A 17,489-nucleotide genomic window follows, 5' to 3' on the forward strand; every position below is an offset into this window, starting at 1 on the left:
GATGAGGGACCGGCTTTGCCCTGCCTGCCTTCAGGGAAGGCCTCCCACGATGCCAATTGCCTCCCGTGGTCCTCATCATTTTCCCAGTGTGTGTCCATCCCTCCCAGTTGCTAAGGGAAATGGACCACAAGTCCCTGGGCTGTGTGCTTTGCCCAGCTGCAGGATGCATTGTTCTCAGGGGCTTGAAGAGGGGGTCTCGTGGGCCATGGACCATCCCTCTCTGAGCACTGGGTGTAGGTGATTTCTAGGAGTGCTTCTGTTCAGAGATTCCGGAGTTCAGAAATCAAGGGGAAGCTCCCAATACCAGAACTTAGATCTGTGCTGTGCCTGGGCATGAGTTTCTCCAATGGGGTGTATCTACCTTCTGGCGCCACATACGTGGCAACTGTACCTGTCTTGGTGGCCCCACTTTGCTAGGATAGGAGGCCTACTGTGTGCAGAAGGGCAGAAGAATGAGAAAGAAAAGAGTGAGAAAGAAATGCTTTATTTAAGTCAATGGCTCTTGGCCTTCAAAAATCTAGTAAAAGCTGTGAACCGGCGAAAATGCTCACATGCAGAATATTTTGCATATCATTTAAAAAGGGTCTGCAGGCCGGGCACAGTGGCTCATGCCTGTGTAATCCCAGGACTTTGGGAGGCTGAGGCAGATGGATCACTTGCGCTCGAGGCTAGGAGTTTGAGACCAGGCTGGGTGACATAGCCAGGCCCCATCTCTACAAACAGTAAAAAAAACTAGCTGGCCATGGTGGTGGCTGTAGTCCCAGCTACTCTGGAGGCTGAGGCAGGAGGATGGCTTAAGCCCTAGGAATTCAAGGTTACAGTGAGCTGTGATCAGGCCACTGCACTCTAGCTGTGTAACAGAGCAAGTTTCTGTCTCTCTAAAAAAAAGGGGGGGGGGAGGCGGGCGCGGTGGCTCACGCCTGTAATCCTAGCACTCTGGAAGGCCTAGGTGGGTGGATTGCTCGAGGTCAGGAGTTTGAAACCAGCCTGAGCAAGAGTGAGACCCCCGTCTCTACTATAAATAGAAAGAAATTAATTTAGCCAACTAATATATATAGAAAAAATTAGCCGGGCATGGTGGCGCATGCCTGTAGTCCCAGCTACTCGGGAGGCTGAGGCAGGAGGATTGCTCGAGCCCAGGAGTTTGAGGTTGCTGTGAGCTAGGCTGACGCCACGGCACTCACTCTAGCCTGGGCAACAAAGTGAGACTCTGTCTCAAAAAAAAAGGGGGTGAGGGGGAGGCATTCATAGACACTTTTTTAACCCTGAACCCAGGTTAAAAAAACTTCTACTTGGCTGCTGCTTGACCTTGTACTTGACCTTGGAAGCATCTCTTCCAGGAAGCCTCCCTTGATTCCCATCCTGAGTTCCCACTATCCCTCCCAGTGGTCTCCTCTTCTCTGAACTCCTCAGAGAGGTTGTCGCTCCCTGTCCCTGCTTCTCTCCTCCAGGAGGGCAGGGGTCAACTTGATTGTTCCCTGCACACCCGTGCAGGCACCGCGTGGCCGCCTGTAAGGACTTGCTGAAAGGGACTGGGGAATAGCTTCCGGCACTGCAGCGGGGGTGGCCTCGCCTCATTGCATGGGCCAGCGCCAGTTACATGTTGAGTGGGCGCAGAACCTGGCTGCCTCAGATGCAAACGCGTTTGCTTCCTCCCAGGTGTGGGCTGATGAATAGCTGGGAAGACACGAGGGTCGCCTGTAAATTATTCCGCCGCCGGAGAGGAGCTGGGGTGGGCTGGAGGGGAAGGACGTTCAAGGAGGCAGCCTCGCAAGGAGGCCTCTTCTCTGCTCTCCTCTCCCCCTCCCCTCCCCGGCCCTCCCTTCCTCTGTCTTCTCTTCTCCGCCTCCCGGCCTGGTCCAGCTGGAGCAGAGTGAAGCCAAGTGTGAGGAGGCCTTGAAGACCCAGAAGGTGCTCACGGCAGACCTGGAGAGCATGCACAGCGAGCTGGAGAACATGACCCGGAGCAAGAGCCTGGTACCCATCCCTTCCTGCCTCTGTGGGGACCCAGGCCGGCGCAGGCCACCAGGAGCTGGCGTGGGCCTACTGTGTGCTCAGCAGTATGAGAGGGAGGGGGGCACTTATTATAAATGTATTGCACATCACCTTGGAGGTACAAGCATCCATTGTAGGCCTACTGGGTGCTCTGCTCTATGATAGGGACAGAGCACTTATTGTAGACCTACTGGGTGCTTAGCACTCTGAGCGTGCAGGCATCCTACTGAGAGTTGATCATTCTAAAGGTGTGGGGGCATATAGGAGCCTCAGCTGTGTGCTCCTGTCTGCAATGGTAAGGAAGGAAACCTGTTGTGGACCTACTGTGTGCTCAGTACTGTGAGGATGCATCCTATAAGAGCCTATTGTTTGCTCAGCATCAAAAGTGCGACTGCAGCTGTTTATTGTGTGCCCACAGCATGCTCACCACTCTAGTTCTCAGGTGCCTGCTGTAGTCCTACTGTGTGCTCATTGCCCTAAGATGGAACTTAGTCCTTATTGTTGGGCTACTACATGTCTATTCCTGTAAGTGGGGACAAGGGCATCTCTCACGAGTCCACTTAGGCTCACTCCTATAAGAAGATTCAGCCATTTACAATATTATAGAACGACTGTGCTCACCACTGAATGGGGACAAATGGAACTATATTGTGGATTTATTATTTTGGTGCAAATTGGGCGTGAGTTTCTAAGTCCCCTGTCTGGGTATACATACTCTCCTGAATATGTAAAATCCCAACGTTCAGGTATAATTAGAGATTTACAGGCAAGTGCTTGCTTAAGATCTGCTTGCCCTTTTGTCCCTTATTTTTTTGCACCAAATTAAGAGGACCTTGCCCACAAGCATTCACATATGCACACATACATGCACACATGAACATACGCATTGATCATCAGACTCACATACAAAATAATGTCCTCATAGGCATAATACGCATCCAGACTTATCTAGCCATCCCCAATATGTATTTGCTGTGACATGCTGGCCTGATGCTTAATGCTGGGGATATATACCTGTGACCAGAACCAAGTCCCTGTTCTCAGGGAGAGTGCAGGGATTTGCATTTATATATGTGTCCCATGAACATTTAAAGTGTGCACACATAGATTCCCGGGTGGCTTACACAGACATAAATCCATTCACATTTGCTTTTAGCCAAAAGGCCAGGAAGTGATTAGATATAAATCCATTTAGGTGCACACCCCCGACATTCACAGTCACATGCATGCCCCGTGCTCGCACACACAAACACACACACACACGCGCACACACACACGCGCACACACACACGCACGCACACGCACGCACACACACACACACGCACGCACACACACACAAGCTGTTATACCCACCCCAAGCATTGGCACCCATGGCCACCCTTATACACCCACACGCAAGCCTCCCTTTGCCCTTCATCAGGCCCCTGCTGCCCACCCCGCACCCTCCCACCTCACCTCATTGGCCTGCCTCCCGCCAGGTGGATGAGCAGCTGTACCGGCTGCAGTTCGAGAAAGCGGACCTCCTGAAGCGCATTGACGAGGACCAGGATGACCTGAATGACCTGATGCAGAAGCACAAGGAACTCATTGCTCAGGTGATGAACCGGCCTGGGTGGAGGAAGCTCGGGTGCTTGGGGCAGAGTGAGGAGGGGCTGTTGAGAAGGTGATGTGGTTGCACCACTCATTGGTCTTAAGATCTTGGAGAGATAAACGCCACAGAGACAAATAGGAATTGTAAATTTCACGAGGCCCTAAGGGAGGAGAATGTCACCTTCAGATGGTGTGTGCACCTCTCGAAGACATCTCCACCAAGAAAGATTTTGATTTATCCATACATCCATTTATCCATCCACTCGCCTACCCATTATCCATCTGCTCATCAACCCACCCATTCACTTATCCACTCTTCTATCCAACCACCTACCCACCCACTTATCCACCCTTCTACCCATCCATCCATCCATCCTATTCATCTGTCTACCCATTCATTTATTCATTCTTCTATTTATTCATCCATCCATCCATTCTTCCAACCACTTACTCATTTATCCACCCTTCTACCCATCCATCCATCCATCCCATTCATCTGACTACCCATTCATTTATTCATTCTTCTATTTATTCATCCATCCATCCCATTTATTCATCTATCCATTCATTTATTCATTCATCTATTTATTCATCCATCCATCCATTCTTCCAACCACTTACTCATTTATCCACCCTTCTACCCATCCATCCATCCATCCCATTCATCTGACTACCCATTCATTTATTCATTCTTCTATTTATTCATCCATCCATCCCATTTATTCATCTATCCATTCATTTATTCATTCATCTATTTATTCATCCATCCATCCATTCTTCCATCCACTTACTCATCCACCCATGCACCTATCCAACCATCCATCCGTCTACCTTTGTCTATCTATCATTTATCTATCTACACCTCTGTATCTAATAATCACTGGGCACTTGCTGTGTGTTAGAACTGTGAGCAATGCTGAGTATACCTTGGTGAGCAAAAGCACAACCCATCCCTCCTCTCCTGTACCTCATGGTTTAGTGGGCTGGCCAGACTTTATCCCACAGTCACCCAGAGCAGAAGGGGGACTTGCAAATGGAGCCAAGAGTCCAGAAAGGAAATGAACACAATTCTGCAAAGCCTGACCTAGGTTGCAGGTAGGGAAGCCTTCCCTGAGGAGGCGGCAGATCGGAACAAGGAGCAGGGGTTAATTGGATTGGAGTGGGACAGTGGGGGTTGGGGAGTGCATTCCAGGCAGGGGAACAGCACATGCAAAAGGCCTGTGGTGGTGCATCTGAGAGCCTGAAAGGAGACCCTCAAGGGGAAGGTGGCATAATGTGAGCCCAGCGAGGCCGGGAGAAAGAGGATCAATCAGGGTCTGTGATGAGTTTGGGTTTCATTTTATGGTTGAAAGGAATCACCGGCAAGCTTTTTAGGGGCAAGAGCGGTTGCAAAGGACCATCCAGCACAGCGCCCCAGACCGCCAGCTCCACAATGGGGGGACTCGCTTCTGCCTTGTCCTGTGCTGTATCCAGAGCCAAGAAGAGTGACTGGCCTGGAGCAGATGCCCAGCAAATAGCTGTTGAATAAATGAAAGCTGCAGCTGCCCCGGGGGAAGACAACTCCAGCCAGACAGTGGAGTGGAGATGAGGGCGGGAGGGGTGACTCAGGAGACAACAGGGGGCACGGTGGCAGCACGGACAAAACAGGGACATTGCAGTGGGGCTGAGGGGTGTGATGAGGACTTCCCAGGATCTGCATGGCTGGGGAGAACGGCTCCCTCCAGGATCGATGAGTGTCTTCCTCACATTGTGCCCTCAGAGGGGATCCGGGGTGAAATGCCTTCCGGGCTCCACGTGCATCCAAGAATAATAGCAACAAAAACAATCAGTGACATCACCAACATTAGAACATCCACCACAAAAATAGCCTCTGCCATCTTCTGCATTTATGAATCACTCTTATTTTTTGTCCTAAATGGAGGTTTATTTGCTCAATTACAAAAGCATTATATGTATATGCCCATTTTAAATAATTTTAACAATAAAGACATGGGAAATAGAGAGCGAGGGGGCCCTCCTGCCCTCTGGAATCCCTCTCTTCTGAGATAATCAAGCTCCATGGCTGGTTCTACTTAAAAAAAAAATACCTTTACTCTCCACCGCTCTATTTGTTCTCTGAACGAACACTATGTAGAGAGGCTAAACAGCGACTATGAGCCCATTTTACAGATGGGGACACAGCGAGGGCAGAGAGGCTCTGTGGCTTGCCAAGGCCAGTGTCCGGGTCTAGAATCCCAGTCACCTGACGCTCAGGGTAGGTTCTCTTCCCTTGGAATCTGGTCCTCGTGCCATGGCCAGCCCCTTTCTGTCTGGGCTCTCAAGGGTGTGTAAGAAGGTGCTGGACAGTTGACCAAAGCCACGGGCTTATATAATGGAGTGACTCAGCGACCATTTAGATGAAGGATGTTGGGGCGTATGTGAGAGGTAACTTTTGGGAGACAGCTATTAGCACAGAAGTGCTGACAGACACAGACATCTGTGGGTTGGGGAAGAAGGGATTTTCAGGGGTGGTTTCCCAGAAAAGCTTGTGGTCTCAGGGTGACTTTTTTTTTTTTGTCTCACCAGTCTGCTACTGACATTGGGCAGATCCAAGAACTACAGCTGCAGCTGGAGGAAGCCAAGAAGGAGAAGCACAAACTTCAAGAACAAGTATGTGCTGAGAGCCGTCACGTTGTAGGGGAAAGAAGAGAAGGGTTCCCTCAGGGCACTTACACTTCGACTCCTGGAAACTGTCATTCATTCATTCATTCCTTTACTCATTCATTCATTCATTCAGACACTCACTAAGCTCCAGTTGTGTGCCAGATGAATTGAGAACAATGCCAGTAGACAGACATGCACACACACTCACTCACTCACTCTTGCCTATGTCTGTTCTGCATCCACACATGCCCCAGGCAATGCGACTGCAGGATTTTCTCCCTCTAAGGAATGGCTGCAAGGAGCAGGGGGTGATCTGTGTATGACAGGATCATGGTTCTTTGTGAAATCTTCCTTTGAAGTCATGATCCCTCCAAACATCCTTGGCTTCCCGTCATTCCCCCGGGGGGTGGGGGGGGGAGGGTTGCTATTATCCATGAAATTCTCAAAGCACTTCTAGAACTATTGCACGTGCCTGCCTAAAGAGACCGTCAGAGTGACCAGGTCTCGGGCAAATGTGCGCGGCCACTGAGTAACAACAGCACGACAAAATAACAGTGGTGGCCATTTGCTGGGTGCTTATAACATGCCAGGCACTAATCTCCTTTAATCCTCACAAAAAAAGGAAGAAACTGAGGCTCAAGGAAGGGAAATGACTTGCTCAGACTCATCCAACTGGAAACCCCGGCAACGTGCCTGCATTTTCTGATGCTACAGCTAGTTGCTCACAGACTAGATTTGCTGTTGTTTTTTATAGCAGGGAAGGAGGGAGGGGGAGCACTGATTACAAGTCCTGTTTTGAATCCTGAAGACACAAGAAGTATCCCCTCCCAGCACCTGAGACCCAGGAGCAGGGTCTGGTGTGAGGGTCCAATGAGGGTCCTCAGATTGAGACCCGGAAGGCAGGTCTTGCTTGGGCAGGCATTTGATCTGTGGCACCTGAGCAGAGAAGGAGGCCGAGTGAATGAGCCCCCAGGCTGGGTCCTGCATGTGTCTCTTTCCTGGGACGCAGGAAAGAGGCCACCAACAGGTGGCCAACGGACCTCTCCGTGTGCCCCCAGCTGCAGGTGGCTCAGACACGCATTGAACACCTGGAGCAGTCCACCGTGGATCGAGCCATCGTCAGCAGGCAGGAGGCGGTCATCTGTGACCTGGAGAACAGGACAGAGTTCCAGAAAGTGCAGATCAAGAGATTCGAGGTACTTAGTGACATGTAAGCACTGCTCAGACCTAGAGCAGTGAGAGCTGTTGTGTAAGCTCCCTCCATCCCCCCGGAATCCATCTATCTGCCCATGTGCCTTCATCTGGATACACATGACTCATCCGTCTCCCATCCAAACTCCCTCCTTCTCTTCCTCCCTCCCTCTTTCTACCACCACACCATCCCACAAACCACCTATCCATTCACCTCTCCATCTCCATTTACCTGGCTCCATCCATCCACCCCCCCTTCCATGTGTTCTTTTTCCTTCTCCCTTCCCTCTTTCTTCTCTTCCCCTCTTCCTTTTTTCCTTGAGATCTCAATCCCTCTGCTTGCCCCCCATTTCATGCATCGATCCAATTCTTCTCTTCTCCACCTACCTATTCAACCACTTATGTGCCCCACACTCATTCTGAACAGAAATTTATTTTGTACCGAGTGTGTGTTAGGCCCTGTTTTAGATGCATAGAAGACAGCCGTGCAACACAGATCTGCTTTCTAGAAGCATAGCGCCTTATAAGAAATGTGGGTAAAATGTACACAAATGTACATAATTTGGAAAGAGGGCTGTGAGGTTCAGAAGACAGAGATCCTGTCAAGGCTGGGGAATCAGGGTGGCTTCCAGGAGGAGGTGGCATTAAGGCTGGACCTTGAAGGACAGGTATGATTTGGATGCGCTGGGGTGTGCGTTCGGTGAATGCATTTGCATCACCCTTGAGCTGGGAACACAGGTGTTAATTTCTCCAGCTCTGTAGACCAATGGCATGGGACTTTTACAGAGGATGTCACTGTTGTGAAAATCCTTTTATATCAGCTACTCCACTTGATGTTTGATACAGCTCTGTGTGGCAGGAAGGGCAGGCCTCATCTAATGAGTGTGATGACCTCAGAGAGGTCAAGTGGCTTGCTCAAGATAAAGCCCAGGCCAAGGTAGATTGACATGACACCTGACTTTCACTCCACCCTGGTTACAGATTCCCATTTCTCTGCAGGCAGCTGGCTTCACCACAGCATGACAATGCATCTAGACAATGGGAGGCTGCCTTTCTCACTCTGAAACATTATCTCTTGATCCCCCAGGGGCATTTGGTCTCCAATAAAAGCTGCTCTGTATGACAAACAGAGAGAAATTCTTCTTTGCCTTGACTCTCAGTGGTTCTAGGAATTGCTCAAGGGATCTGTCAAGGCATGATTGTCCCTGCAGATCACCACGAAACTTGTGACCTACTGTATTTTAAATATTAAATACATAATGCTAGGCTATATCACATGCTAGTTTTTACTTGATTCTAGCATAGTCAGATGATAGCGGAGAAGAAAAGAGAATGATGGCAGGAAAACTTCAAATTGAAAGATTCTATCTCCAAATTCAATTTCCCCCCTCTGTCACCATTATCTGAATTTAGTAGGATTCTGGGTCCTTGCAGTGGAGAGACCGGGTACCTCGAGGACACAGTTTGAGAACTACTCTTCCTCTTAAAACCCTCTCCTGCTGCTCCTTGAAAATGTCTCTGAACTTCATTTGATAGACAACAGGGAACTGAATAGTTAAGACTTCCTTTTAGGCTATTATTCAGTGTCTGGTCTGGAGTCTGTTTTTCCTCCTGCCTGTGGCTGCAGAAAGGTGGCTCAAAGTCCTTAGCAAGGACCTGAAATATTCATGTGGGCTCCGTCTTGTGTCAACACTGGAGTATTTGCCCATCAGGATCGATTGGTTCCAGGCGTGTTGGCCAACTAATGAATTCTGCAGAACGCGGCCCTTGGGTTTGTTTTCTGTAGCACTCGTGACGCCCAAGGCACTTTTCTCTCTATTGTTTCACTGTGTCCTCCTGGATCCTCCCCTCCCCCACCTCCTACGCCCCAGAAAAGGAAAAATGTCATAAAGTATTAGGGCTGAGGCTCATGAGAGATTATCTGATGAAACACTCTCATTTTATAAATCAGTAAACCAAAACCCATGTTGGGGAAGCGGTGTCGCCCCCAGCATAGTCCTCTCTCCACTGCACCACTCCACCCCGCAAACCCTGGGAGGAAGAGAGGACAGAGGCTGCTGTAAATATTAATAATCCCCAAGCCTATCAAGCACGTCTGGGTGCCAGGCACCGAGCTTAGCCTTCAGCATAACAATGCAGTGTGGATCCTGGGACACGGGTACCTCTGAGAGGCTGCACCGCCCGCCCGAGTCACACAGCCTGGAAGAGGGAGAGGCGGGATCTGAACCCAGAGCACCGCGGGTGTGCTCCACTGCCTCCCGGAATAGCGGTCCTCGTTCCCCACGTTTCCACAGTAAATCCTTCACGTTCGTGGCGGACGTCAGGATTCCCGTCCTGATGACTTCGCGAAACCCCACTGAGGCCCGGCAGAGGCCGTGCTGTCTTCCCGGGGCCTCCTGCTTTGTGTCCCCGGCGTCCAGCTGCAAAGCGGGCGTGTCCCCTCTGCCCCCAGGTCCTGGTGCTCCGGCTCCGCGACAGCCTGATCAAGATGGGCGAGGAGCTGTCGCAGGCCGCGGCGTCCGAGTCCCAGCAGCGGGAGAGCAGCCGCTACTACCAGCGGCGCCTGGAGGAGCTGAAGGCGGACATGGCAGAGCTGGCGCGCCGGGAGGAGGAGGCCAGCCGGCGGTGCATGGAGCTGGTGAGTCCCGCAGCGCCGCCGCCGCTCCAGTTGAGCGAGTGTTTCCGGTGAGGTTTCGGACTTCCGGGTGGGAGACTTCCGGGCCCGTGCGCCGGGCCGGAAGCCGGAAGAAACGGAAGCGGGCTGGGCTGAGAGACTGCGCTGCCATTGGCTGCCAGCCCTGGGGGCGGAGCCAAAGCGGACCAATGGCATTCACTGCTTGCGGAGGGGCGGGCCCCAAGCCTGATTAGCTCTGACACCACACCTTTCATTTCCCGCCTCGCACGTGCAACCGCAGTGCAGAGCATTCTCGAGCAAAGCAGAGGGAACCAGTGTCCATCAACTGCCTGTCCTTCGCTGGGTTTTAGCATCCATAGTGTCACGTGACCTCACACCAGCCCTGCAGAGTCAGACTTACCACTCCCATTTTACAGACGAGGAAACTGAGCCCCTCTTACGGTAGAGAGGGGAGATGCCCAGTCTCAGGTCACAGCTAGTGAACGCAGGGCTATTTCTGGCCCACGAACTGCACCAGCGAAAAGGTGACAATGATGACGCAAGTCACCCTGCAGGAAGCACTGGCCATGTGCCAGGTTCCGAACGGAACATTTCTTGTTTGAATCCTCACCTGGGAACTGGGAGGTAGGTGCTATGACTGTGTCCATTATAAAGATGAGGAAACCGAGGCACAGGGACATCAGCCTGCCACATTGAGGCTCAGAGTGGTATGTTCGCTTGGCCAAGGTCACACATGAGTAAGCGTCTGAACCCAGGGCTGCCCAACTGTAGTCTCTGCTTTTAAGCACTGATCCATGCCTTGCCCCTGGTGCGATCCAAGAAACAGTTTTAAGTGTGTTTCCTGCCTAATGGGAAGGCTTCGCCATTATTCGGTGTCTTGCGCTGGGAACAGTTCCCTCCAGGAGTCACAGAGCATCTGAGAGTGCCTCCTTTGCATTTTCCCTGTGGGGCCAGACATCGCCCGGCTCCAGATTTCTGATTCCGCGACCCTGGGGGCATCCGGAAGTCCCTTTGCCTACTAACACACAGCGTTCCTGAGAAAGCCCACCGTATGCCAAGGCTTGGCTCAGGAGTTTCTAAATGACAGCCATCTTCTCCTTCACACCCTGTCCATTCTGGTGTTGTGACAGGACTCGCCGACTTGTCCTCCCACAGCAAATATATTTCTTGGGCCACTGTTTCCCACTGCCAGTGTCACCCCCGTCAGCTTTGCCTTTGACAAGCCGGCTGCCTGGCTTTTCTGTGCAGGAGACAGAGGCTCCCAGACGAAGTCCAGGGCCCCTGACTGGCAGTTCCTCCCCGCCCATGGCACTGGGAGAGAAAAGGGCTCTTTCCTCAGTTGACAGGATAACTTCCTCACTAACAAGCCTCATTTCTCATGCAGCCAACTTGCCCTCCTGCAAGCTCTGGCTGGGAGGAAAGAACATCCCAAGCTTTCTCCTCTGATTTTCTTTAACTGGCCAGACACTCAGGCATTCCAGTGAGATCAAATAGTGGTTTTCTTCCTCTCTCTTTTTTCTCTGGCTTTCCTCTCCCGCTCTCTCCTCCTCCCTCTCTCCTTTACTCTCACTTTTTCCTCTGCCTGTCCCCATTCCTGGGGCCATATTAGATCATTAAAGACCCCAACATACTGAAAAGATTATAGTGTAGCCCCACATATGAATAAAAGTAAAAAAAAAAACCCACAAAACTGTAAAATGCAAAGCTTGCATGTGCTGAGATTAGACCTGCATCTTTTTCTGATTTCTGATTGCAAGAATCTGGGTAAGTTTGTCAAGGCTGAACTTTCTCTTTATTTCAGAGTGTTTGCAGTTAGGAGAAGTATGAGTTTCATAGGATTGCCATAACAAATTACCGTGAACTAGGTGGCTTAAAACAACAGAAATTTATTTTCTCATAATTCTGGAGGCCAGAAGTCTGAAACCAGTGTGTCAGAAAGGCCATGCTCCCTCTGAAGGCTCTAGGGGGAAATATTTCTTTGCCTCTTCCAGCTTCTGGTGACTCTAGGCATTCCTTGGCTTGTGGCTTCATCACTCCAATCCCTGACCTCATCTTCATTGGGCCATCTTCTCTGTGTATATGTGTTTCAAATGTCCTCCTGCCTTTTTTCTTATGAGGACAACTGAAATTACATTTTTGGCTCACCCTAAATCCAAGTTGATCTCATCTCAAGATCCTTACTACCTTAATCATATCTATAAAGACTACTTTCGCAAATAAGATCAAATTCAAAGATTCAAGGTGGACATATCTTTCAGGAGGCCACCCTTCAACCCACTATAGAAGGGGAGGGCACTGCTGGTGTTCTGAAGTCATCCGGCACATCCTGCTGTTTGCTCGGGGATTCTGTGGGACAGCAAAGCCCCAAAGGGTAATATCAGGCTAGCAGCCTCTTCCTAGTAGTGGAAGTACCCAAAACTCATCAACCTATTTGACCTCAAGTATGTCCCTTGCCTTTGGGCCCTGAGAAGTTTCCACTGGGAGAAAAGAGGATGTCACACTCTTGTTTATTCATTTCACGCATATCTACTCAATACCAGCTGTGCCCATTGCACAGGTACAGGCCTTGGTAAGGAAGGATGAGGAATCCTGAAGTCCTTGCTGTGTAGATACCTACAGTGTAGGCAAAACGGGGCTCAGTGGAAGAGTTAACTGCTCACTGTCATTTCAAGTTGAGTCTTGTTGCTGAGGGCCCTTGTATTGGCGTGGCATCCTGTACTTGCCCACGAATCTCAGGACAGATGATTCACCTGTCCACGTCCAAGCCACCAATTTGCCTTTTCCCGTCTCATTACTGTAGGCCAAGGGGCAGCTTCTCTGTGCCACTTGTTCTTTCTAAACTACACCCAAATCCTCAAAGGAAGCCAGAGCTCTGGTTCTTTCATTCGTGTGGTATGTGTCCATTGTTATTACTCTGAACCAAGCCCCGTGCTACATGCGTGGGATCTGGTGAGGAATAAGACACACCCTTGACCTCAAGCGTCTCCTGCATGGAAATATATAGCTTCATGAGAAAATACAGCCGCCAAGGCCATGGCTAGTGTGTTGTACACGGGTATGCAGTTGCCTCCGTAATGAGAGCTCAGAGCTTTCACAGGCAAAACTGGGGTGGTGTGTTGTGATGTGAGTGAGTCTTGGAAAGCCAGTTGCCACCAAATCTCTCTCCCACGCCCACTGTCACCACCACAAATCCATTTCTTAGGGTGGAACAGTGTCTTCTTTATCTTCCATTTTTAAAATTCAAATCTCTCTAGAGACATAAAATGAATTTACGAACTCCACTGTTCAAGCGTTCATCCATTCATTCACTCATTCATTCAACAAACGTTTATTGCATTGTTCTATGCTCACACTCTTTGCAGATTCTGTTTTCTTTAATGCTTAACATCAACCCCAGTGGCTGGGGATGTGGAGGGCAGGGGTGCGAGATTGCCCAGGCCTGCAGGGTTAGGGATGGCAGAGCTGGGATCGGCAGTCCTGTGCATCCAATGCTGAAGCTATCACCGCACCCCCTCCCCCCCGCCCCCTCCCCCTGCCCTTTCATCCCAACCTTGCTGAAAAATGGCTCTGCTGTGGGAGATCAAAGAAGGATCCAGGGCCCCGGTGAGAAGCAAGAAGGATGTTGATGGATCTCCTGTCCGCATTCCTTTCCGCCTGTCCCCAGCCTGTACCATTTGTCACTGTTGGTGTTGGTTTAAGGGTTGCGAGTTGTTGCATGCGAATGATTTATACCCCCAGCTGACTCACCGGCACATCCAGATCAGGATCAATTACCCCGCCGATGGAACTTCTCTTCCAGAGGAAAAGAAAAATGAGGTTTTGCCATTAATTTTAGTAAATGTACTATTCCTGGAGACTCCAGGAGCCATTATGGAGAAAAGAATATTCTGGCTTTAAATCATTCAAGTCCTTTTGTCACTGGGGTGATGAGACAGCTCAAGCGTGGATTTATAGCCTGTTGTTTTTCAGTTAGCTACAGAGCCCAGGGGACACCACCTTGGCCCCAGGACAGGGTATCCAAGGGGTTATCAGGGAAGCCGCAAGTGCTGATGGCGACTGGAAGGCCCGCCCTCCGCCTGCTTTCATCTGCACGCACCTGTTGGGTTTGACCCTTCATCATCTTGGCCTGACTCTCTAATTTCGACTTTCCTCTGAACAAGCGACATTTTCACTAGTTCCCCAGGTCTTAGAAAACTTATATGGTGCTTCTGCTTACTCTTAATAAATCTACCCAGTGACCCGAGGTAGAAATAGCAATGACCTGTCTCACTTTTAGTGTGTATGAATCTCCTAAGGGCTGCCCTAACGAATTACCAAAAACTGGATGTTTTAAAACAACAGAAATGTATCAGAATCAAGGTGTCGGCAGGGCCACACTCCTCCTGAAAGCTGTAGGGGAGCCTCCTTCCTTCCTCTTCCAAGTTCTGGTGGCTCCAGGCATTCCTTGGCTTGTGGCTGCGTCACTCTAATCTCTGTCTCTGTTTTCATATGAACTTCTCTTCTCGTTCTGTCCCTGTGTAGCTCTCTCCTTTTCTTATAAGGGGACACCAGTCATTGGATTTAGGGCTCCCTCTAATCTAGTATGACTTCATCTTAACTAATTATTTCTGCAAAGACCTTATTTCTGAATAAGGTCACATTCAGAGTTTCTAGGTGGACATGGATTTGGGGGGGGGACACTATTTAACCTACCACAGGGTGCTTGAAAGAGCCCTGGACTTGAGTCTGACACTTTAGCCAGCTAAGTTAACATTGCAGAACCTAGATTCCTTCATCTGTAAAACAGAAGGCGTGCAACGCAGCCCGTTTTGTTGGGTGGCTGTGAGGATTAAATGAAGTATTGTGTGTATTAATAAAGAGCACCAGGTGCAGAGGAGGCGGAGCAAGATGGCGGAGGAGAAACACCGCCAGACAGAGTGTCTCCGCAGAAAAGACAGATTCTAGGAGAAATTAGAAGAAAGAAGCAAGCAGACGAGCATACATCGGACGAGGGTCGGAAGGAGGGGTACCTGAGACCACGGGAGACTCCACAGGAGGAGGTTGTGGAGGAGAACTGGAAGCTGAGACCTCCCGAGTAGCCTGAAGACCAGCAGCAAGGGTAGGCTGAGCGGTTTACTCTCCCCTCCCTTGCATCTCGGACTGCTGGTAGGCTCCCTGGCAGTTGAAGAGACCTGTGGACACCAGCTCAGAGACGGCCACCGCCAGCGAGCGGTAAGCCTGTAGCAGATGCCGCACCAGGCTCCCAACTCCCGCAGGGCACTTCCCTGTGTACAGACCCAAGCCAAGTGGCAGGCGCCATATTGCCTCATTCTCCCCTCCTCCGTCCCTATCCTCGGCTGCCCAGAGAGACAATATAGCCACCAACCGGAGGCATCGCCAGGGAACGGGACTTTCCCTTTTGGGGCCCTACAGCTGACTGAGGGGAACTCAGACGGTGAGCTCCCTACCTGCCAGCCCTCCCAGGTGCTGCTGGCCCAGTGATCCCAGGAGAATGAGGCAGACCATGAGGCTGAGAGACATAGACCCAGCCTGGGCTCCCCGTGGGTGAATTGGGACCGGCACTCCTCTCCCTGGTGTGGTCAGGGATTGAACTCTGGGGCCCAGAGGTCAGACCTGCAGACCAGATCCCCTGCACCAAGGTCTCGCATTGCCCAGGGCACAGAAGGGATATACACAAACAGCCTACTGTGGTGTGTGTGCCTCCAGGGGCAGATCAGCATACTTGAGGGCAACCCTCCTCCCAAAGGGAGGCCGTGCGCCCAGCCCAGGTGGCGTTCCTGAGCAGGGAACCTCCCACCGCCATCACAGCCAGAAGAGACCTGGTGGAGTAAGGTCTGGCCTGCTGGCAGAGGCCCAGGAGCAGCTGTGGAGTTGGGGAGGGTGGAAAGAAGCGAGGCCTGCAACAGACTGCGGGTCTCAGACAGCCCCACCCCACACGAAGACTCTCTGACTGAGCGGGGCCATTCCAGCCCCTCCCTGACAGCTTTGCCTGGAAGCAGAAAACAGAACTTTGACCCCTGCTAACGGCATTGGTGGTGCCTGAGGGCAGGCTGACCCAACCCAGCTCCGCCCAGACTCTCTCCCAGACCAGCCCTCACTGAGGGGGAGAAAAGGACACACCTGGAAGTCCCAGGGCCCCACCCACCACCTGAGGCACTAGAGTGCCTCTCTAGAGGAACAAGAGTTGATAACAGGACACGAAAACAACAGTGTAACCTGTTCCTCCAAGCAAGCGCCACCTACTGACAAGGAGGACACCCTGCACACCCTTTTCACGGCACCTATTGACTCACTATACAGGCAGTGGTCAAATCTCACCCACAGACACCACCTACCGGCTCAGAGACTAAACAAGGCATGTTAATACCCAAACGAAAACCTAAAGGAAAGAAGCAACAACTGATCGACATGAGAAGAAATCAGCGAAGGAACTCCGTAAATATGAAGAACCAAATGGAAAACACACCCCCAATGAGGAGCACCAGCCGCTTAGAAACGGACACCAACCAAAATCAGGCAACCAAAATGACAGAAGAGGAATTTCGAATGTGGATCATAAGAAAATTCAACGACCTGCAAGAACAATTGGATAACCAACACAAAGAAACCGCAAAAAGCCTCCAGGACCTGGAACAAAAATCGACTAAAGAAATTGATACAATGAAGAAAAGTTTAACTGAACTTCTGGAAATGAAGAACCAATTCGGGGAACTACAAAATACAGTAGAAAGCCTCAAGAACTGGGTAGATCAAACAGAAGAAAGAATCTCAGAGATTGAAGATAACACCTTCCAATTAAATAAACCAGGCACACAGGTAGAGCAGACAAACAGGAGAAAAGAGCAAAGCCTACAAGAGATATGGGATTATGTGAAGAAACCTAATGGTGAGGGTCACAGGATTACCAGAAGGGGAAGAAGACAATACTCAAGGGTTGGACAAGCTATTTGAAGATATAGTAGAGGAAAATTTCCCAGGCCTTGCTAAAAATGTCCAGATACAAGTTCAAGAAACTCAAAGGACCCCTGGGAGGTTCAATGCAAACAGGAAGACATTATGACATGCAGTCATCAGACTGACCAAAATATCAACTAAAGAGGCCCTTCTAAGAGCAGCGAGACAAAAGAAGCAAGTAACATACAAAGGAAAGCCAGTCCGAATAATGCCAGACTTCTCTACTGAGACATTACAAGCAAGGAGAGACTGGGGCCCCATTCTCACTCTTCTGAAACAGAATAATGCCCAGTAAAAAGGTGGAAAACAATATTTCAAGCAAACAGAAGCCAAAAGAAAGCTGGCGTGGCAGTGCTGATTACAGGTAGCTTAGTTTTTAAATCAACAAAAGTAATAAAAGACTAAAAAGGTCACTATATAATGGTGAAAGGTACAGTTCAACAAGAAGAAAGAAGACATAACAATTCTAAATATATACACA

General features: G+C 50.3%; 1 protein-coding gene across 1 annotated transcript in view; it reads left to right on the top strand.

Moving 5' to 3' along the window:
• Nucleotides 1-17,489, top strand: part of MYO18B (myosin XVIIIB) — a 259,093-nt gene that overhangs the window by 177,087 nt on the left and 64,517 nt on the right. The window contains exons 35-39 of the mRNA XM_075996653.1: nucleotides 1,864-1,977; nucleotides 3,474-3,590; nucleotides 6,151-6,234; nucleotides 7,287-7,424; nucleotides 9,872-10,057. Coding sequence (XP_075852768.1) covers nucleotides 1,864-1,977; nucleotides 3,474-3,590; nucleotides 6,151-6,234; nucleotides 7,287-7,424; nucleotides 9,872-10,057 — 639 coding nt within the window. The remainder of the gene's footprint in view (nucleotides 1-1,863; nucleotides 1,978-3,473; nucleotides 3,591-6,150; nucleotides 6,235-7,286; nucleotides 7,425-9,871; nucleotides 10,058-17,489) is intronic.

The sequence above is a fragment of the Microcebus murinus genome, chromosome 22 (assembly GCF_040939455.1).
Source record: "Microcebus murinus isolate Inina chromosome 22, M.murinus_Inina_mat1.0, whole genome shotgun sequence".
NCBI lineage: Eukaryota > Metazoa > Chordata > Mammalia > Primates > Cheirogaleidae > Microcebus > Microcebus murinus.